This window comes from Phalangium opilio, unplaced genomic scaffold (assembly GCF_054372755.1).
Source record: "Phalangium opilio isolate 3A_F unplaced genomic scaffold, DU_Popi_V2 ptg000329l_1, whole genome shotgun sequence".
In the NCBI taxonomy this organism is placed as follows: Eukaryota; Metazoa; Arthropoda; class Arachnida; order Opiliones; family Phalangiidae; genus Phalangium; species Phalangium opilio.
The window spans coordinates 2,688,423-2,708,709 of record NW_028324226.1 but is presented as its reverse complement, the minus strand read 5'-3'; the positions used below and the strand labels follow the sequence as shown (position 1 = coordinate 2,708,709).

General features: G+C 36.5%; 5 protein-coding genes across 7 annotated transcripts in view; 3 read left to right on the top strand and 2 right to left on the bottom strand.

The window, feature by feature from the left end:
* Positions 1-22: 22 nt before the first annotated feature.
* Positions 23-5,548, top strand: Idh (isocitrate dehydrogenase [NADP] cytoplasmic). The gene is made up of 12 exons (XM_089859671.1): positions 23-163; positions 257-402; positions 477-516; positions 2,044-2,150; positions 2,399-2,485; positions 2,560-2,720; positions 3,215-3,358; positions 3,794-3,861; positions 3,923-3,991; positions 4,050-4,201; positions 4,273-4,576; positions 5,146-5,548. The coding sequence occupies exons 2-12, from the start codon at positions 387-389 to the stop codon at positions 5,225-5,227; spliced, it is 1,230 nt and encodes a 409-aa protein (XP_089715797.1). The 5' UTR covers positions 23-163; positions 257-386; the 3' UTR covers positions 5,228-5,548.
* Positions 5,522-10,853, bottom strand: LOC149610279 (membrane-associated tyrosine- and threonine-specific cdc2-inhibitory kinase-like). Of its 2 annotated transcripts, none has more exons than XM_089859666.1 (12): positions 10,679-10,853; positions 10,489-10,621; positions 10,288-10,417; positions 10,110-10,207; positions 9,446-9,730; positions 9,257-9,379; positions 8,836-9,180; positions 7,612-7,810; positions 7,411-7,540; positions 7,216-7,338; positions 6,994-7,135; positions 5,522-6,006 (listed from the first exon to the last, which is right to left on the bottom strand). In XM_089859666.1, the coding sequence occupies exons 2-12, from the start codon at positions 10,549-10,551 to the stop codon at positions 5,962-5,964; spliced, it is 1,683 nt and encodes a 560-aa protein (XP_089715792.1). In that variant the 5' UTR covers positions 10,552-10,621; positions 10,679-10,853; the 3' UTR covers positions 5,522-5,961. The 2 variants fall into 2 exon arrangements, with proteins under 2 accessions (XP_089715792.1, XP_089715793.1); XM_089859667.1 differs by having other exon boundaries at positions 10,489-10,591.
* LOC149610278 (uncharacterized) lies at positions 10,787-12,714 on the top strand. Its single transcript, XM_089859673.1, has 3 exons — positions 10,787-10,917; positions 11,020-11,227; positions 11,286-12,714. The coding sequence occupies exons 2-3, from the start codon at positions 11,171-11,173 to the stop codon at positions 11,916-11,918; spliced, it is 690 nt and encodes a 229-aa protein (XP_089715799.1). The 5' UTR covers positions 10,787-10,917; positions 11,020-11,170; the 3' UTR covers positions 11,919-12,714.
* An 819-nt stretch (positions 12,715-13,533) lies between these two features.
* LOC149610277 (myophilin-like) lies at positions 13,534-16,373 on the top strand. Its single transcript, XM_089859674.1, has 6 exons — positions 13,534-13,749; positions 13,904-14,058; positions 14,125-14,191; positions 15,361-15,465; positions 15,697-15,729; positions 15,789-16,373. Exons 1-6 carry the CDS (start codon positions 13,699-13,701, stop codon positions 15,981-15,983), a joined length of 606 nt encoding a protein of 201 aa, XP_089715800.1. The 5' UTR covers positions 13,534-13,698; the 3' UTR covers positions 15,984-16,373.
* Positions 16,355-20,287, bottom strand: part of LOC149610276 (VWFA and cache domain-containing protein 1) — a 38,993-nt gene continuing 35,060 nt past the window's right edge. The window contains exons 11-16 of one of the 2 annotated variants that reach the window (XM_089859660.1): positions 19,772-20,240; positions 19,580-19,695; positions 19,369-19,485; positions 19,144-19,289; positions 18,818-19,066; positions 16,355-18,744 (exon numbers count right to left, since the gene is read on the bottom strand). In XM_089859660.1, coding sequence (XP_089715786.1) covers positions 18,272-18,744; positions 18,818-19,066; positions 19,144-19,289; positions 19,369-19,485; positions 19,580-19,695; positions 19,772-20,240 — 1,570 coding nt within the window. In that variant the 3' untranslated portion in view covers positions 16,355-18,271. The remainder of the gene's footprint in view (positions 18,745-18,817; positions 19,067-19,143; positions 19,290-19,368; positions 19,486-19,579; positions 19,696-19,771; positions 20,241-20,287) is intronic. The other variant, XM_089859661.1, reaches the window with a different exon arrangement.

Here is a 20,287-nt window from a genome sequence, read left to right as displayed (position 1 = left end):
CTGCAGGGTTATCCGTGGACTGTGATTGGCTGTTTTTGGGGAGTGTGAAGGGGAATGTATTTCCGGGGTTCTTCTTTCCCACCCTAATATCACCTGTGACCCGGAGAAACCCCCGTGGTGTTGATGTTCATAATAGACCGGCTTCCCCCCTTTCTTGTCAAAAGTAAAGTCCTTTCAATTTCACCCTCCCCATCAGCAAATTTTCTTATCACTTCACGCTCCGCAAATTTATAAAGCTTCTTTACACAATCCACAGAAAGATCTCGGAATTTTTGGGTTATTTTCCTTCTCGGAGTCGACGTTGCAGCTTGCCAACAACACGCTAAAAACAGTTTAGTTTATCCCATAATTCGTTCTACAAAATTGGAAATTAACTTATTTAAAAAATGACGAAAATAAAATGTAAGAAAATTAACGTAATTACGCGCTTAATTTTAATTAAATTAAAATTATGCATTGTATATATTAAATTGCAGGTGGTCCTGTTGTAGAAATGAATGGAGATGAAATGACGAGGTAATTATGTTTATTGATTAGAGAAAAAGAGCACCCAATTCTTAAGTCCTGACTTCAGATAAGGTTTTATTTTAATTACGCGTGGGTTTATGGTCAACCGGGATTTTTAACCTCACTATGAAAGGCACTACTGTTAAATTAATGTTTTTGATTAAAATAAAAACATCCCTTTAAAGGTTGCAAATCTGACGCGTCTATTGCAAAATTCCTCCAGAATTTAGGTTTATTATTTCCTTGAAAACTTTGGGGTCGGACACTTTCCAAAATAAGTACAATAGTGACCGCTACCACGAACTTTCTCGTGACGTCACACCCTCCTATCTCTTACCTCGGTGGTTTTGGCGACCATATTGGAAGTCGCCAGCTCAGGCCTTACAATAGAGTTATGCCAGTTCTGCGTATGCAAACGTCATACCCTTCTATCTCTTAGCTCAGTGTCATTCCCCCTACCAGGCGCGTACAGTATCCGCTCTTACAAAAGCGCGCTTAGAGGGAGGGAGGGATACACCGTCTACTCCCCTCTCTACCGACACTACTCTATTTAGACTACCAATATTGACGTCACGTCTACGTAGCTCCTCCCGTCTCAGTACCACTCTATAGACAAATTCGTTTATTACAAACAGAGAAACCAACACACAGGGGTGAGGCCGCCATTGGGATATCCTCCCTCTCACCAAGAAGCTCCCCTAGTGGCAGTCCGAGTTGGTTAGCCTCCCGCCGCCCCGCGTGTATGGGGCTCCGTCTGGCGTTGCTTCATGGCGGGAGGGAGGATACCCCAATGGCGCCCTCGCCCTTGTGTGTTGGTTTCTCTGTTTGTAATAAACGAATTTGTCTATTTGACCAATATTTAAAAAAAGCTATAAAATTCTTCTCTATGAGGAAAATAACTAATATCATAAGTTTATAAGATATGTTCCATAAGTATGTCACTATCTCTACTTCGTAATGCTAGAGGTTTAATGAGAGCTAGTCAAAGAACGACGCGAGAATTGACTGCACTCGGTTTTGCAGTCCATCCTCCTATTTAGTCTATACTAAGCCTTTGATAGCGCCTCACCAGGCGTCGCTTTACGAGAATCTATGACGTTTCGCCTACGTCACTTCATGTCAAGCTCTCATTAACGAGTGACACACTTATGGAACATAGCTTATAAACTTATGCTAATATTAAGAAACTATCCAACATTAAAAAAAAAATCGGAAACTGTCCGACACCTTTGTTAAACCTGTTTTTATTCTTCGAATTAGTAAACACTTTGCCCCCTTCTAATCTTGCAAGCTTGCAACCCAATTTATTATATATTCTCTACACCCCATAAGCCATAATTGACACACCTACATTACGCAATATAATTGAAGGTAACATTTCAACTAGAGGCCCTATCTATCTATTTACCCCCCCCCCCCACCCCAATTCTCAGTCTTAATTAATAATAAGTGCCAACTAAATAAACTTAACCCACTTGACTCTAGTCTAAACGCTATATCAGAATTTCTTTTTCTCTCAAAAAAAAAAAATTCTAGAATAATTTGGGATCTGATCAAAGAAAAGCTTATTTTCCCATTTTTGGACGTTGAACTTCATTCTTATGATTTGAGTATTGAAAACCGTGATGCAACTGATGATCAAGGTAATATAAATTAATTAATACGTCATTGCATTGCCAACGCGTCATTTATCAAAATTATCGGAGAAAAAAAGTCACCCCAGAGTCCCAGACTCTAGAATACATAAGATTAACGTTTTAACGTAGTTATCTTTGTTTGTCTATATTTTATATTAGAGAGTAGATGATTCTCGAGATAACACAATTGAAAGTAGTTGCTAAGGGGGAAATCCTTGAAAATAATTTGAATTTGAACTTGAAATATTTTTCAGTTACCATTGATTGCGCGCATGCAATTAAAAAATATAATGTTGGCATTAAATGCGCTACAATTACTCCTGATGAAAACAGGGTTGAAGGTACCGATACTGCCAAATATCTTTTTTGTTATGCAAATTAATCGCGTACTAATTATTTATACGTAAAAATTTAGAATTTAAACTTAAAAAGATGTGGAAATCTCCCAATGGTACTATTAGAAATATTTTAGGGGGGACCGTTTTCCGAGAAGCTATTATTTGCAAAAATATCCCACGGTTGGTACCAGGATGGGAAAAACCTATTGTAATTGGTCGTCATGCCTACGGAGATCAAGTAATTAAAATACTTAAGACCAGAAGTGAGATGAGACCAGAAGTACTGAGCTAACCAAATTCTTCACTTGGGGAAAGTGAATATTCTTGATAAGACACGAACGGTTGGCCCTCTGGTGGCGGTTTCAGAATTTCCCCTCCAAAACGTGAGACGCTTGCGGTGGTAGACGACCGAACTAGATTCCAGCACCCGCGTCCGTGTTCAGCGGCTTTAGGTTGAGGGGAAGGGGGTAGGAAATGTTTTGGAACTCGACCAATTTTTTTCTCTCTAGTGTAGGCGCGATTGAAGCGGCGTAAAATCCTCAAATTTATTCACTAGTGCCAGGATCTACTATTAATGCTAGAGCCCTTCACTTCTAGTCTCATCTCACTTCTGTTAAGACTTAATTTATAGAGAGAGAGAGAGAGAAAGATTATTTCTGACAATAATATCTCTTTCTACTATTTAAAAACCAACTAGACCTATTTGCTAATTTAGTATTTCTAAATATATAGTATAGGGCAACCGATTTTGTCGTCCCGGGTCCGGGGAAAGTTGAAATGAAATTCACTGGGGAAGATGGAAAAGAGATGAATTTCACTATTTTTGACTTTGTGGATGGAGGGGGTGTAGCTATGGGAATGTACAATACTGATAAGGTAAAAAAGACAGAGTATATCAAGAAGCGATATCTAGTTTACTAGGGAGAAGGTATAAATTCATTCATCCACATTTCTAGCTTTATCTCCAGTCCAAAACGTATAGTAGGTCCGTCCGGAGTTAATCCCCGCCGCCTCTAAATTACACAAGCAGCATCTCATTGGTTCTTGAAAACTCACGTCAGCGCGACGCGAATGACGAAAATTACGTATTTTCGTTCGTATTTCCCGACTGAGGAGAGGCAGCGAAATAGCCTGGCCTCCTTTTACATCCCCCCTTGTATTTTGAAAGGGGGAATGGGACTATGGCGCGCGAATACTTAAGCATCTTATACCTTCTTCCTAGTAAACTAGATATCGCTTCTTGCGCGTATATTAACTCATTAACTCTTGATTTTAAATTAATTCGGGGGTTTCTTTACATTTCCTCTTTAGTCAATTACCGACTTTGCCCATAGTTCTTTCCAATTTGCTTTACAACGAGGCTTTCCCTTATATTTGAGGTATTTTTAAAATATTTATTACGCAGTAGGGTAGTTTTTAATTTTTGGTGATTTTCTTTAGCACCAAGAACACAATTTTAAAAAAATATGATGGAAGGTTTAAGGATATTTTCCAAGAAATTTACGATAAGTACGTGCGACATGTTAAAGTACTATAGTGTTTATCTAAACTATGGTTAATTCTAAAGGGAATACAAGAGCCAATACGAAGCTAAAGGAATCTGGTACGAGCATCGCCTTATTGATGACATGGTTGCTCAAGCTATGAAATCTGATGGTGGTTTTGTATGGTCTTGCAAAAACTACGACGGAGATGTCCAGTCTGATTCTGTTGCCCAAGGTTAGCCCCTTTACCCAGATTGGTGTGTATGTAAGTAACTCAACATCATCATCTAATTGGTTTATTTAAAGGCTACGGATCATTGGGTCTGATGACCAGCGTTTTAATTTGCCCTGATGGTAAAACTGTCGAGTCTGAAGCGGCTCATGGCACAGTTACCAGACATTACAGAATGCACCAGCAAGGAAAAGAAACTTCAACAAACCCTATCGCTTCTATTTTTGCGTGGACCAGGGGTCTATCTCATAGGGCTAAATTAGATGGCAATGATCAACTCGCTAAATTTGCTCAAAATCTAGAAGAAGTTTGCATCGAAACAATTGAGAGTGGCATCATGACCAAAGATTTAGCTATTTGTATTAAAGGCCTTAATGGGTTCGTTAAAATTTGGTCTTAAAGGGAGGGTGAAGTGGAAAATCAAGTGATTTTTTATCGATTCTTCTACTAACTACAAGACCAGTCTGCATAGTCAAACATTCGGGAAATACCAGCTCCGAATGATTTTAAAATTAAAATTAGGTTCCGATTTTAAGAATAATTTTAAACAAGGACCTCCGACCAATCCCGTAACGCCCTGCCTTTTTATTAACAAAATTCTCGTGGCATGTTCCGTGTTGAATGAAATTTATCACGAGATTTGATAAAATTTGCGCGCGACGTGACAATCGTGGCGCGAGACACGAAACGTGCCACGAGAATTTAGTTAATAAAAAGGCAGGGCGTTACGCGATTGGTCGGAGGTCGTTGTTTAAAATTATCCTTAAAATCTGAACCTAATTTGAATTTTAAAATCATTCGGAGCTGGTATTTCCTGAATGTTTCACTATGCAGACTGGTCTTAAAATTGGTAGAAGAATTGATAAAAGATCACTTGATTTTCTACTTCACCCTCCCTTTAAGGGGTAAATAACTCGGTACATTTCTAATTTTATTTCCCTTAACAGCGTTCAACGTTCAGATTACGCCAACACCTTTGAGTTCCTAGATAAAATAGCGGAAAACTTGAAAACAAAGCTATCATTGTGACTTCAATCCAGCAAATTATGAATCCACTTAACTTTAGGTCACTTTTGTAACCCTTTACCTCTCCAATTAATATTAATTAATAATTACCATTTAAATTTATATTTTTTACACTATATTATTAAATAATTAAATTAAACTAAACTAAAGTTAGGTAGAAACAATTTTTGGGAAACATTTTGCTTATACGATTATATACGAAGTTATTCTCATTTATGGAATTTAAAATTAAAACATGTATGTTAATTAAATTAATTAACTTGTTCTTGTTCGTTATGAAAAATAAAAGCTATAATTAAAAATAAAAAACACTAATATTTTTAATTTTGGTTTTGTTACATTTATAAAACCTTTTTTAATGCAAAGTAGAAAAGTATTTAAATTATGAATAGTTAAGTTTTAACTATTCATAATTGATTATTAAAATGTTAATGAAGAATAATTAAAGATTCCCTTTGCAAACACTCTTCTAAAAACTATATTTCCCCTGTTTTAAATGTTTTAAAAATAATTACACGTTAAATATATTTCTAATTCCCAAACTTATATTAGGAGCGTCAGATTTTTATAATGTATACTTTTTGTTTTTGGTTTATTATAATTAATCTGACTAGAGTTTGAGTTAACTTTTTAAGCGTTAAACCCCCTAGTTAGTTGTTAGTAATTAACTAAAATTACTAACTTTTTTTAAAAAAATAATTAAGTAGTCTATACAACCTCCAGAAAAAAAAATACTTTTACATAGTATCATCGTCTTGGTCAGATTTGGCAGCGTTAAATACCTAAAATTAACGGATATTAAATTTAAAATTCATGTTAAATTACTAGGCCTGTGCGAGTACGACTCGGAAAATATTTCCTAGAAATTTTCCGGTACTCGCGAGTAACCCACAAGGCTAGTAACACAATGGAGTCGCGAGTACCGGAAAAAAATCAGACTCGAGGACTCGCGAGTACTGGGAAAAACGGACTCGAGGACGCGCGAGTATAGGGAGCTAACAGTTCTGACCCTGAAACGTCACACCCTTCTATCTCTTACTGGAGTTTCATCCCCCTAACGGTTGGACACAGTATTCTACGCGCAAAAATGCCAACCAGAGAGGGGCTGCGTGACGTCAGACTATCTCTTCCCCCTAGCCAGTTGTTAGCTCCCTATTGTGAAAAACTGACTGGAGGACGCGCGAGTACCGGGAAAAACGGACTCGAGGACGCGCGAGTCTGGGGAAAAACGGACTCGAGGACGCGCGAGTACTGGGAAAAACGGACTCGAGGACGCGCGAGTACTGGGAAAAATGAACTGGAGGACGCGCGAGTACTGGGAAAAACGGACTCGAGGACGCGCGAGTACTGGGAAAAACGGACTCGAGGACGCGCGAGTACTGGGAAAAACGGACTGGAGGACGCGCGAGTACTGGGAAAAACGGACTCGAGGACGCGCGAGTACTGGGAAAAACGAAACTCGAGTACGCGCGAGTACTGGGAAAAACGAAACTCGAGTACGCGCGAGTACTGGGAAAAACGAAACTCGAGTACGCGCGAGTACTGGGAAAAACGAAACTCGAGTACGCGCGAGTACTGGGAAAAACGAAACTCGAGTACGCGCGAGTACTGCGAAAAATGAGCTAGAGGACGCGCGAGTACTGCGAAAAATGGACACGAGAACTCCGCGAGTACTGTGAAAAATGGACTCGAGAACTCCGCGAGTCCCGTTTTACACTACTCGTAGACCTGTATAAATTACTAATTAATTAATAAAATGTCAGACTTACGTCCATAAGATTTCTCGGTCCAATTGGACTACTAAATGTATTTGTCCTCGGATCTAGAAGCTTTCTTCTACTGCTACTTCTCAATTGAGGTTTACTCGAAGTGTAGGGTGAATTGTTAACGTTACTTAGCGCTTTTCTTTCTCTATTAAAAATTAAAAATCACGAATATTCACGATAAATTAAAGAAGAAAATAAATAAGAAACAAAATATTTAGTATTTACTCATTCCAATGAATAGGCTGTGAAACTTGATGATTAAGTAAATGGCTTGGTATGGCATTTGTTCTCAATCCAGGTCTACGTTTTAACTCAGATGGAGTCGAATTAAAAAGTCGATTTGTGATGCTAAATAAAATTAAAATAAGATTAAAATTAAAATATTGTACTCCATTTCGCCTTAAGATTCTTTAAATTCACCTTGGTAAAAAGAAACTACTATTTTGGCTGTCATTTCTACTGTCATCTGATGTTGACGTATCACTTAATGGAGAAACCCCCAAACTATTGTTAAAAGACGCGTTTTGTTCAAAGTCTTCAAATACTTCATCTATTTTGAAAAATAATTTATTAATTTAATTTGTATTATTTAGGTTAATGGTAAATTTAAATTAAAATTACCATCAGAAAAACTACCATCCCAGCCATGAAAGCCATTAAACCTTTTGACTCCAAGATGACCGTTAAAGGTTGGTGTATTTACACCATTTGGGGTGACGACATGGTCTTTCAACCACAATATAGGCTTCAATAGGGTGTTAGTGAATATTTTGCTGATGTTTATCCATATAGCGGATAAAACGGATAAGGTAGCCGATACCTTAAACATATAAAAGGTTTTTAAGGACACTTAACATTATACCTTAAAAGAACAGCCTTTTTCTAAATATAAGAGGAAAGAAATTAAAAATAAAGGATCTCTTATTGCAAAATAATTAGCATTTAATTAGTCTTAAAAATAATCAAGGACTACTGCGCCACCTGCCATTAGTTTAGTGGCGTCTGCTAAATCGAACCTCTTACACCAAACGTGATTGGTTTAATTCTCAAAGGCCGAGCGGTCAGGTAAGGGGTTCTGGCTAGCAGACGCCACATAACCAATGGCGGATGGAGCAGTAGTCCTTGTTTTTAAGACTAATTAAATGCTAATTATTTTGTAATAAGAAATTATTTATACATATTTTTCCATTTATATTTAGAAAAAGGCTGTTCTTTTAAGGTATAATCATAAGAAAATAATATATAGCTCCCTATAAGTATGAAACGTAGTACATTTTCATACTACAGCATTTGCTCCCAGATTTGGCGCGCTTACGCTTTTACGCCCCGTGGGAGAAGTTTCGGTACTACGAGTAAAAGGGGGGGCGAAACCGCCGCCGCCACCTAAGGTGTCCGCGAAATGCACGATGGGACGGGGAAATATCGCCGCCGCGCCCGTAGAGATACAAGATACTCCTTACCTCTACCAGTGTAGGCGCTAGCTTCGTTCGTCAAAATCTCGCGCCATCTATTAATTTATTATGATAATTTTGGCATGTACTTAATCAGTTATAATTATCATAATAATAACTTCTAGACCTTTAACTATTTAATTACAATATAAAATTTGAAAATATTCTAAACAAATATTTCATCTTTTTAACGCCAACAACTCTTAATAGGTGGCATTAGAAACTTTCTACAAATTTCAATGGAAGAAAATGCTGTTTACATGACTTAAATGGAGAGTTTCACACTTATAGGGAGCTGTATATTATTTTCTTATGGTATAATGTTACGTTATCTGTCCTTTGCTTTTAAGCAAATTAGTAAAAGTATTTTCTGTAATTTTTTTTCTTGACTTACCAGTAATTTCATCTTTAACTGTCCCTTCCTTTTACCATGAAATTTGGTTACTATAGGCAACATTAAGATTTGATCGACGCTTGGTCTTTGTCGGTAATCATCTTTGAGCATTAATGTTATAACATGTTTCAAAGATTCGCTTATATTGGCACACATTTCTTCGGGTATCTTCCCACGTCTGAGGCTATGCCACGCGTCTCCAGTTTTGGGTAAATCTAAATCACAAGCTAGCTCCAATATAGTTAAACCCAAACTGTAAACATCAGCTGCCTTAGTAAAAATTCCGTCTAAAACTTCAGAGGCTAAATATTTTGGATCCCCTTCCAGGGCCTCGTAACTATCCATCTAAAAATATGGCGGGATTATAGGAAAATTCGTTACACAGATCTTGAATCTTGAATTCAATTAACGGTGGTCTCACTTTGGTCAAATCTATCACCAAGCCAAAATCACCAATTTTACAAATGCCATCGTAAGAAATGAATATATTTTCTGGTTTTATATCTAAATGAATAAGGTCATGATCGTGTAAATGTTTCACAGCCTGTAATTAAAGAAATACCGTTGAAATTGAAATTCGTGTGTTACGAAGCTATTGACACGATCTCACCAATAACAAGTCAATGAAGTACTTCCAAACTAAAGTTTCTGGTACATCGTGATTCAATTCGCAATAGTCACTAAGGCTACTCTCGCATAATTCCGTTTGAATGTAAAGGTGTTGACGTTCTTCCCACGCTTTAACGAATCCCACGCAATTTGGATGTTTTGGCAAAGCTTCGTGCTTTTTGACTTCCTCTAATTTACGTAACCTATCAGATTGTCCTCTAAATCTTTCCTTAGCTCGTTTCACCGCGTAAAGTTTCCCATCCTCCTTGTTTCTAACCTTGTACACCTAATTAGAATATTACCAAATTTGTAAACTTCAATAACGTAAAAGCAAGAAGTGATATCTAGTTTATTAGGGAGAAGATATAAATTCGCCACATTTCTAGCTTTATCTCCAGTCCAAACGTAGGTCCGGAGTTAATCCCCGCCTCTAAATTACAACCAGCATCTCATTGGTTCTTGAAAACTCACGTCAGCGCGACGCGAATGACGAAAATTACGCTTTTTCCCACTGAGGAGAGGCGAAATAGCCCAGCCTCCTTTTACATCCCCCCTCGTATTTTGAAGGGGGGACTGGGACTATGGCGCGCGAATACTTAGGCATCTTATACCTTCTCCCTAATAAACTAGATATCACTTCTTGGTAAAAGTAAATCTTTATTTACTTCTCCAAACGATCCAGCTCCTATTTTAGATATAATATCAAAACACTGCTCAAAATATAAGTCTCTAGAATCTTCGTTGTAATGTCGGTTATTTAGGGCTATATTTAAGTGTTAAGGATCAAAGTAATAATATTCTAAAGAGCAGGTTTCGTTATGAGAACATATTATGCAAGGATACAAATATCTGATTCTTTGAAACTAATAGCTCTGGCTTTTTGATTTAAGGTGTTACCAAATATGCGGCTAATAGGGGGTGCACTTTTAATAGGTGGTCTTGGAGGGGCTTTTTCAGCGGGTGTCCCTCTTGCCTTAATTATAATTAAACATATAATATGATATATAGTGGCGGCTGACAACAATCTTATTTACAAGTTTATACCTTCTTGGTGGAAAATGTTTGCGCTTCAGTGTAAAATTTCGGTGTGGGGCGAGGAGAAGTCATTTTAAAACATTAAGAAAACTACCTTAAGCACTTTTATAAACTGTCACACAAGTGACACAACGTGTTTTAACTTTTAAGATTTAAATGAATTTCAAAATTTGTGTAAAAAGCCAAGGCTTAGGCTTACCGCTAGAGTCAAATCAAATAGCTACAAACTTCAATATCATTCTTACAGTAGCAGGAAACACTTCAAATATGAGTAACAATTATCTTTAAGTTAATTACTAAACTTAAATTATTAAACGTTAAATAATTTACTTAAAAAACAAACCGAAACAAACTCAGTGCGTATCAACAACACAAGCAACAAGTTACACAACTTTTAAAAAAAAATTTAAAGTGACGCTCTTCTTCAGGACTAGGAGGGTATAAACATAATATGTACCCAGGATATTACCTAGAATAACCTATAGTAAGCATGGATATCTTTAGATTGCCCGTAGTAACTCCTTGTGCTAAAACATCTAGGTACTCTTTGCTAGTTGAAGATAGGGGCGGAGCTTATGGTGCTGATAAATTTGCATATTAAAGCTTCCTGTCACGTGGCATTGCATAACAGTGATTGAGCTAGAGGCGGCAAGATTAAAGCCGGTACTGCGAGTGAAGTTATCAGGGTAGCATGGCGGGAATTTCAAATGAGAAAAAGAACTCAGAGCTGCGTTTGAAATTTAAAGAGGTGAGAAACTGTTAACTAATAAACTATAAAGGTTGCAATATTGTTAATAATTTCCCAGGACACTGAATATGGGCTTTTCCACAACGCAACTCCATTATTTGGAATTTATCCAAAGGAATTAAGTCACGCAAATTGCGTGTTCAAGCCAAGCTTTCACTCGCTGAATTCCATAATGGACAACAATTACCAATCCGAGGAAAGCCTGGAGAATTTCTATTTTACAAAAGAGCCTAAGGAAAAACTCCCCCACTCCCACGTCATTTCTGAAACGAAACCTGGAAGCAAAAACCCTCCCAATCATAGACACTCAAACGAGTTTGCGTTTCCTCGCGAAAAACCCGCCAAAATCGGTTTAACTTGGGCTAAATGGACCGAAAACTGTTCCCCCAAAGATCCGCTTCAATGTCAACAAATTAAGAAACTGAATGTGGTTTGTAATCAGTCTGCCCTTCGCGTAACTAAAACTGAAACTAGCGAAGAAACCCTTAGAAGACGCGTTCAATCGACTGCTAGGTTGTGGGATACGGATAGTACCATTAATGCAAATCCTTTAAAAAGGAAATCGAATGTACCACCTTCCCTTGAAACAACCCCCGAAAAACGTTTCGCCCGCCATTGCAATCAAAATTTGAGTAGGCATTACAATGAAAGCTCTTTGATTAAAAAACGATGCAAATTTCCACCTAAATAGTTTAAAACTTCTCTCCCAAACATGAATTAATCCTAATTAAATGTTTTTAATTCTTAATTAGGTAAATTATGTTCTAATGTTTTTATCCTCTATTAAAAGAAAGTTATATTTTTTGTTAATCTTTCTACGCGCTTTGAACTTTAGTCAAGGAAATCAAATTTTATCTGTAAAATATATATTAATATAGCTTCCGGGTAAATATTTTGAATTGTTTTAAAGATATTCTTGTTATAATAGACATTTATTTTTTAATTGCTAGGTGTTCAACTATATTTTTTAAAAATTCAAAATCAAAACTATGATGCTAATAAAGCTTTTTCGTATTTTATACCACTGCTTCTAGTTTCAATCATTTTCTGTCTTGTAGAAGAAGTTTTGCCATTTATGGCAATAATTTTATAAGCGTTTTTTTGTGTATATTTTTGTAGAGGGGGATTGGGATAAAAGAAGGCGGAGATTTGAGTGATGTTCTAAAACATGTATATAAAACACTAGAAGACCTAGATCTATTAAAGGCTAACGCGAAAGTATTAAATTTCATCAAGAAGCGATATCTAGTTTATTAGGGAGAAGGTATAAATTCGCCATATTTCTAGCTTTATCTCCAGTTCAAACGTATAGTAGGTCCGGAGTTAATCCACGCCTCTAAATTACAACCAGCATCTCATTGGTTCTTAAAAACTCACGTCAGCGCGACGCGAATGACGAAAATTAGGTATTTTCCGACTGAGGAGAGGCGAAATAGCCCGGCCTCATTTTACGTCCCCCCTCGTATTTTGAAAGGGGGGACTGGGACTATGGCACGCGAATACTTAGGCATCTTATACCTTCTCCCTAATAAACTAGATATCGCTTCTTGATTTCATTATATTTAGGCGTTAATAGACCTATACGATAATATTAGTAAGGTTAGTGAACTCTTTAGGATTAGGAACCTAGCTCTATTTCCAATTTATTATGGAAATTCAATTTCTTTAATACTTTTAAAACATTTTTGAACCACTTTCTAAACTTTCGATTTGGTTTTAAATAAAATATAATAGCTCTTATTATTTTAGGCTATTTTAATACAAGGCAAGAGCTACTTCATACCCACCTTTGATACTATTATATGCGTTTAAAAAATTAGAGTTGGGAGAATGTAACGTAGAAATGGTACATGCTTACAAGAGTTACGCTTGAACGATCCCGCAACTCCACTCAAACGAAACGAACATAGAAAATAGGCCTAAATGGACCTAAATGGCTTTCATCCCTTCCGTCTATTCACGTATATTTACATTATAAAAAAATATAACTGGTTTTTTAAATTGCAAATTTCTTCTACGGAAATAAAAACTAGGTTTCTGTAGAAAGAACGGTACGCAATATTTTTTTTTTACAAAATTACAATAAACATTGTATCAATAAATACGTAAATATATACTTCTATGGGCTTAAAAAAACATTCACGTGTATGCTATTTTTTATGTAAACTTTCAAAAGAAGCGCCTATATTTCCCGCCTTTTCCCCCTCTGACTCGTATTTTTCCCGCCAAAGTGGCCACTGGCGATTTTTTTTAGGTGAAATGGGGGTAAATTTTCGATCCCTCTAACGCGATTGGATTACAAATCTTAGAGAAGGAATTTTAGCCCTGCCCAACCACTGTTCTAGAATGAATGGGGAAAAAAAATTATTGACAGTTTAGTAGAACAGATACAGGACGCTTTAGGAAGATTTTGAATCCTTTTAGAAAATTCTTTTAAATTTTAATAAGTATATCAAATTTAATACACTATAATGGCGTATCAAGGGCCTTCCTACGGACTCAGCAGAGAATGCCAACTAAAGGTGAGATTTTGGGGTACTTTTACCATAATAATTGCGAGAAAAATTGTGCCAAATTTGAATTTTTGTGGAAGCCACATTTTTTTTATAATAGGGGTGAACTATTACTCGGGGGCAACTTCTTAAAATTTGGCTTCTATTTTTTTAAATTATAAAGGCACAAGCGAAATTTGATATGAATCAAGCTCTAAGAGCCTTGCAATGGATAAAGGAAGTGACTAAATTAGATTTAATAACACCAAAAGGTGAAAAAGGGTTTCAAGATCAGTTTGATTTTGCTGATAGTCTTAAAGATGGCATAGCACTTTGTTCGTAAGTGAACTATTTACCTAAAAACGTTTAATTTTGGAGTTAAAAATAATTATTTTCTTAATGTAGGTTAATAAACGCTTTACAACCAGGGTCTGTACCTAAAATAAATACAATGAAGGCCCCTTTTAAACAGGTGGGTGAATATTTGTTTAGTTTGTCTATCCATATCTTACACGGGTACGATAGTTCTATATTTTCTTTGATCTTACCTTGGATGCAATAAAGCAAAATGTCTATCTCTCTGTCTTTCATTCTATTGCTTCTAAGCCAGTGGATAGATACCTTAGAAGTTTTTTTCCTGTTGAAAAACAAGGTTTTTCCTACTATACATAGTATAGACAGGCTAGCAGTTCAGTTTCACCAAGAAGTGATATCTAGTTTATTAGGGAGAAGGGTAAAATAGTAGTATAACGCCTCCACGGATTTTTAAAAGTTTATAGTCGTTTCCTATAGTAAACGAGGTGGGGAACACGATGCCGTCAAAATTTTTCACCGCAAATGATTATGAAGTTTTTTTTTTTTTTATGAAAATTGCAATATTTTGGAAAAGGACAAATCTAATAGAAACTGAACCTTACCTAACCTAAAACTAACCTAACCTAACCTAACCTAAAACTAACCTAACCTAACCTGAACCTAAAATATCCCAAACATAATCTAAACAAGTGTATGCGCCCCAAATATCAAATATAAAAACAACCATAAGTAATATGTGCTACCTTTTTTTTTTTTTTTTAAAAAAAATCATTTGCGGTGAAAAATTTTGATGGCATCGTGTTCCCCACCTGTTTACTATAGGAATCGACTATAAACTTTTAAAAATCCGTGGAGGCGTTATACTACCATTTGGCCGGGAGAAGGTATAAGATGCCTAAGTATTCGCGCGCCATAGTCCCAGTCCCCCTTTCAAAATACAAGGGGGGGTGTAAAAGGAGGCCGGGCTATTTCACTGCCTCTCCTCAGTTGGAAAATACGCAATTTTCGTCATTCGCGTCGCGCTGACGTGAGTTTTCAAGAACCAATGAGATGCTGGCTGGTTGTAATTTAGAGGCGGGGATTAACTCCAGACCTACTATACGTTTGGACAGGAGATAAAGAGCTGGAAATGTGGAGGCGAATTTATACCTTCTCCCTAATAAACTAGATATCACTTCTTGGTTTCACTCAGTACCAACTTATGGCCTGACAACACTGCACTTAGTTTAAGCTGAGAGGGGGGAGGGAAATTTTATATCGCCCCTTTAATGTAATAAATAAATAAATAATTATTAATTAAACTAATGATTATTTATTTTTTGATAGAGAGAAAATCTAGAATTGTTTCTAAAAGGCTGTTTGGATTATGGACTTAGGGCTCATGATATTTTTCAAGTTAATGATCTCTACGAAAGGAAAAATCTCTATATGGTAAAATATTTCAGTAAATCTTAGATGATTTAATTAATCAGAATCATGTGGAAAGGTTTTAGGGAATTGGCACTCCATGTCATCTTCCCCATAGGGAATATATATTCAAAGGGAATTAAAGGACTGCCAGTTCCCTGTTCAAAACTACGCAAACTACGCTTATCTTATGAGCATGCATGACTTACATTTGTAATATACGCTTATAATATCCATGTTTTGTTTCCCTATTAGGTTGTAAATTGTTTGTTTGCCTTAGGTGGATTGGTAAGATAGTTCTGCCGCTTTAAACTGTGAATTGTAATTGAAATTAGGCATAATTTCAGGCCCAAAAGAAAGGTTACGATGGCCCAACAATAGGAGTTAAAGTCGCAAATGAAAACCGTCGCAGTTTCTCTAAAGAAACTCTTAATCAGGGTAAAAGCATTTTATCCCTCCAATCAGGAAACTATAAAGGGGCTACGCAATCTGGAATGACACCATATGGTGCCTCGCGACAAATAATTCCCGATGGAAAGTGAAAGTGAAAGTGCCTGAAAAAAATCGACCCCAAAATAACTTTATGTCAAAAAAATAATTGTAATTTCTTCAAAAACGAACTTTGTTCTCGCTAAAGTCGATGGAGACTAATTTTAACGTCATCGCATTGTTACCTGACAATCACCTCTGCTATTTTTTATAAACTTTTTAAATAATGATGAAAGTTACCCATAAATTTGAAAGAATCAACGTATTTTTCTACTTTTCTATTTGAGAAATGTAAATTGTGACAAAAGCTTATTGTTTGAAGAGCGTTGTATCAAATTGTTGCCAAATATTTGAAAAAAAAAAATGTTGTAGTGTTTAGGAACAAAATGTTTATAAATAAAAATAAAAATAAACAAGTCCTTAGTTCCTACCACAATTAAAAACTTGGGTTTTTGTTGTTTTTTATTTCAATGGTAATGCGTCGTGGGAAGGAAGCTTGGTTATCAGAAACAAAAATAAATTGCAGTAAAACATTCCTGTCCTAATATCAAGCCATGCTCGACAAATCTTTGTTTTATGGGGCTTACCGGCGCTGTTGGGGGGGAGACTGCCGTTAGTTCAGGGGGAAAACACCCAGCTCTTTGGCCATAAGGAATGACACCACCGTCGTGGTGGAGGGTAAGCAATATGCTAACAAACAGTTTGACCCCCCCCCTTCACCCCAACAGCTCCGGCCAGCCCCTTTAAGCTAAAACCGCTCGTCAAATCCGCATTATTTTTAGCTTTAGTTACGCTAAACCATTCGTTTCATTAATGTGGAGTATGGCTTCAGTAATTAGTTTTGAATATTTAACTTCATTTTATGGACTTTTAATCTGATTATTATCGATATTTCATAGATTAAAAACGCCCAGTTGCGTATATTACATCTAGAAACATTTCTTATATCGGTAAAAAAATTCTCTTTTAACATTAAGTAGGTATATATAAAAAGCGCTTATCTACACATAAAGATGTCATGATTCGGTTACTTTATCTTTAAACTTAAAAAAGCTAATGACAATATGTACAAATTTCTAAAATCGACAGATTTGGTTTTGTTGCGATAGAGTTATGAGCGTTTTTCAAGTTAGTTTTTGGCTTATCTTTATATTATCATACAGAACAGCTACCACATACTTTAAACTAGATCTACATTTAGCTGTTTTATAACTGCTTATTTACTTGGATAGTTAGTAGTACTTTTTTCATGGTAAAATAAGCTATTTTTAATATCCCTAATTTAGCACGCACTAAGAGTTACGTAGCGAATAGCGTCTCTTACAAATATTTATTTCATTTAAGGTTATAGTCACCGTTAAACTGTAAATTTGTTTGTTTGTTATTTATTTATTTATTTGGTATAAAAAGATAAAAGGTTTTTTGTTGTGTATTTGTATAAAGAACTATTTGTTTAAAAATAGTAAATACTGTTTAAAAAAAATCGAAAATATGCATAGATTTTCTGCATTGAAGCTATGCAATGAAGGGATTTGTAAAAAGTAAACTTACTTTAAAGGGACTGTAAAGAAGGCATCGGCGGGTGGGTAAAAATTATTTGAAATACGTCACAGACATCACGTTATACCAAGATACAAAGACTCCTCATGGAGTGGAACTGGACATCTAGTCCTTGTTTTTCGCGAGATTGCAGCGCCAATTCCAGGAAGTGGTGGTTTTCGAAATAAAACGAACTAAGCTTCTTTGAACCACGCCTCTCCTCGGTCACGTGCCTCTGACGTATTTCAAATAATTTTTACCCACCCGCCGATGCCTTCTTTACAGTCCCTTTAAAGTCAGTCCGTTACGCGGAAGTTTTTGAAAACTTCCGGTAGGTACTTAATTATGAATGAAAAATTATAATTGCACGATATTAATTATCTTATATATATATACACTAACTTTACACTTTTTTCAACTATTAGGCCCACTAATAAATGATAGCCTAGGAAACTGTACAGTTAAAACTTACAAAAACTGAGAATTGGGGGGGAAAGTAAAAAATTAACGACAACGGAAACAAAACAAAAAATGTAAACAGTACGCACTCACTCATTCATTCAATCAATCAATCACGCACGCACCTTTCGCGGACGCCGCGTTGTGACTAATTGGTAGTTGTAATTAATACGCTTAAAATTTTAAATTAAAAAAAAAAACTACCTTTTCGTCAAATATAACAGAGCGTATAAATAAAAAGACATACATTGACGTACGGCACAATGAAAAAGTTGTAAACGATAAAAAACTTCGAAGAAAGAAAGAAAGTATGTAAATAATAAACTAAAAAGTAGCTATAGGCTTAGCGAGTATCAGCCATATGAACTTGGGCGTGAACTTGTACTTCGGGAATAACAGTTTGAGTTAGATCTCTGCTATTCGTACTAAATATTTGGCCCCAATGATGAGGAACATTGGCAATTGTGGGGCTATTACAACTTCGAATTGGCGTCAAAACACCGCCGCCGCCGGTAAAGTTTGTAATCCCGCCCATTTCTGGCGGAGTTGTGTTACTAGGGTTATAAGTCAATGGAGAAGAGGCTCGGCTGCAACTACTAACCGAAAGTTGCGAAGCCGGAACCTTTTGGCGATCTTTACTACCCAAGAGTAAAGGTTCAACGTAAGGAACGTGTTCCGAATCCTCGTGAGGAGTCATTGTGCTATAACCGGGATCAGAGTCACCACCGGTTCTTCTTCTATATCCCGTTGCGAAACGGTAAGGTGATACCACTGCGGCGTTATCGAAACTCGCCAGGACAATATTAGAACATGGAGCTATACGAATATTTTTAACGCGTTGAAATAAGATTTCAACAAAAGAAAGAAAGAAAGAAACCAACCAACAAACCTCTATAAACGCGATCTTCATTGTTGTCCTGATCAACAACTTCATTGTCCATTTGAGACATGTGCATATTACCATCAGGAGGGGATGTGATATACTCAGTTGAACCACCGCGATTTATATGAGAACGATAGCAGTACACGGCAAAGGCGAATACGAGAAAACAACTAATGATTCCACCCGCCACTGGGCCAACAGGAGTACTGTTAAGCGAAGATAGGTAATCCTCGGCTGGCAGACCTAAATAACGAACTTATTATTTAAGGACATTAATCTCCCGTTTCTTTACAACAAATAAATAAGTTTAATACAAAAGAATAATTAATTACCAATGATTTCATCAGCGTACGGTGTTCGTCCACCCAATACGCCTCCGAAACATTTCCGTTGTTCGGTGCAAAATTCCTTCTTCAGACTAGTAAATCCATCCGCTTCGAGTTGACACCATTCACAACCAAGTACCCCAAAGCAGTCGCTATTTAACAAAAATTGTTATTGTTATTGGATTTAATAACAAATACCTTGTGAAATGGTTTCGGGAAAAGAACACTGACTTTTTGTTTTTTCTTGTAAAGCATTTGCTTTCGAAACATAGATCCAAGTTATCCATGACATTCACGCCGATAACGGGAGCATGTGGTTCTTCCGGAAAACGAGGACAGCTAGGATTGCTATAAGAGTTGGTTAAGAACCGTCAATGGTAATGATTCTGAACTACTTACTATAAACATCACGAGATCAAATTAAAAAAAGATAAAATCTTACTTGTCATTTTCGTCCATAAGTTGACCAGTACATAGATTCATTTCTAACGGACACTCGCATGGACATTCACACTCAGTTTGTTCCATTCGATGACAATTTAAACATAATCGATCGGTCTAAACGGATTAAATACACGGTTTTATTTGCAACACTCGGATTGCATTTGAAATGAAGTTCAAGTTACAAACTTACGGTACTACAAGGACAAAATGTTGTAATGACGTCGCACGTTTGATTAACAATGCCAACAAAGATATTCGTTCCAGGTACCGGGGTCATAGTGTATTTAGCGCAAGACTCCCCTTGCACCAAATTAGTCAAAAAAGGGGAGCTAGTGTTGAATTGATAGAACCTTTGAATTGTTCTATCACTAAAACTGTTGCATAGTTTCTTTTCAGCGAAATATTTGTGGTTCAAAATATCTCCGGCCACTAAAGGTTCCTTGTGAGTTATGTGTTGCTGTTCGGCGGAATTGGAGTTTGGTTCGATAAAAGTGGGATGGGATATCAAATATCCCCTATCGTCCAAGAGGAAACACGCAATGCGATCCTCTTGACAAATGGAAATAACCTCAGTTACTACTTTGTAGAAGTAACCAAGAGTTAAGTCCATTCCCATTACAGCAACGATAGGGTCGCTAGTGCTATGCATCGACGCATACCTAGTTCGGAAATTAGTAACTTTAGGTTTCATCATCTTCGGAAGAAA

What these genes read in the sequence shown, in the direction of transcription:
- Idh (XM_089859671.1), top strand. An exon ending in AATGGAGATGAAATGACGAG is followed by an intron (nt 517 to 2,043) that starts GTAATTATGTTT and finishes AAAAAATTCTAG; the next exon opens with AATAATTTGGGATCTGATCA. An exon ending in TGATGCAACTGATGATCAAG is followed by an intron (nt 2,151 to 2,398) that starts GTAATATAAATT and finishes AATATTTTTCAG; the next exon opens with TTACCATTGATTGCGCGCAT.
- LOC149610279 (XM_089859666.1), bottom strand. Translation starts at nt 10,551, where the DNA reads ATGACTTCTCCTCGCCCCACACCGAAATTTTACACTGAAGCGCAAACA. An exon ending in AAACATTTTCCACCAAGAAG is followed by an intron (nt 10,418 to 10,488) that starts GTATAAACTTGT and finishes ATTATAATTAAG; the next exon opens with GCAAGAGGGACACCCGCTGA. An exon ending in CAGCCTATTCATTGGAATGA is followed by an intron (nt 7,136 to 7,215) that starts GTAAATACTAAA and finishes AATTTTTAATAG; the next exon opens with AGAAAGAAAAGCGCTAAGTA.
- LOC149610278 (XM_089859673.1), top strand. Translation starts at nt 11,171, where the DNA reads ATGGCGGGAATTTCAAATGAGAAAAAGAACTCAGAGCTGCGTTTGAAA. An exon ending in TGCGTTTGAAATTTAAAGAG is followed by an intron (nt 11,228 to 11,285) that starts GTGAGAAACTGT and finishes ATAATTTCCCAG; the next exon opens with GACACTGAATATGGGCTTTT.
- LOC149610277 (XM_089859674.1), top strand. Translation starts at nt 13,699, where the DNA reads ATGGCGTATCAAGGGCCTTCCTACGGACTCAGCAGAGAATGCCAACTA. An exon ending in GCAGAGAATGCCAACTAAAG is followed by an intron (nt 13,750 to 13,903) that starts GTGAGATTTTGG and finishes TAAATTATAAAG; the next exon opens with GCACAAGCGAAATTTGATAT. An exon ending in TGTTTGCCTTAGGTGGATTG is followed by an intron (nt 15,730 to 15,788) that starts GTAAGATAGTTC and finishes GCATAATTTCAG; the next exon opens with GCCCAAAAGAAAGGTTACGA.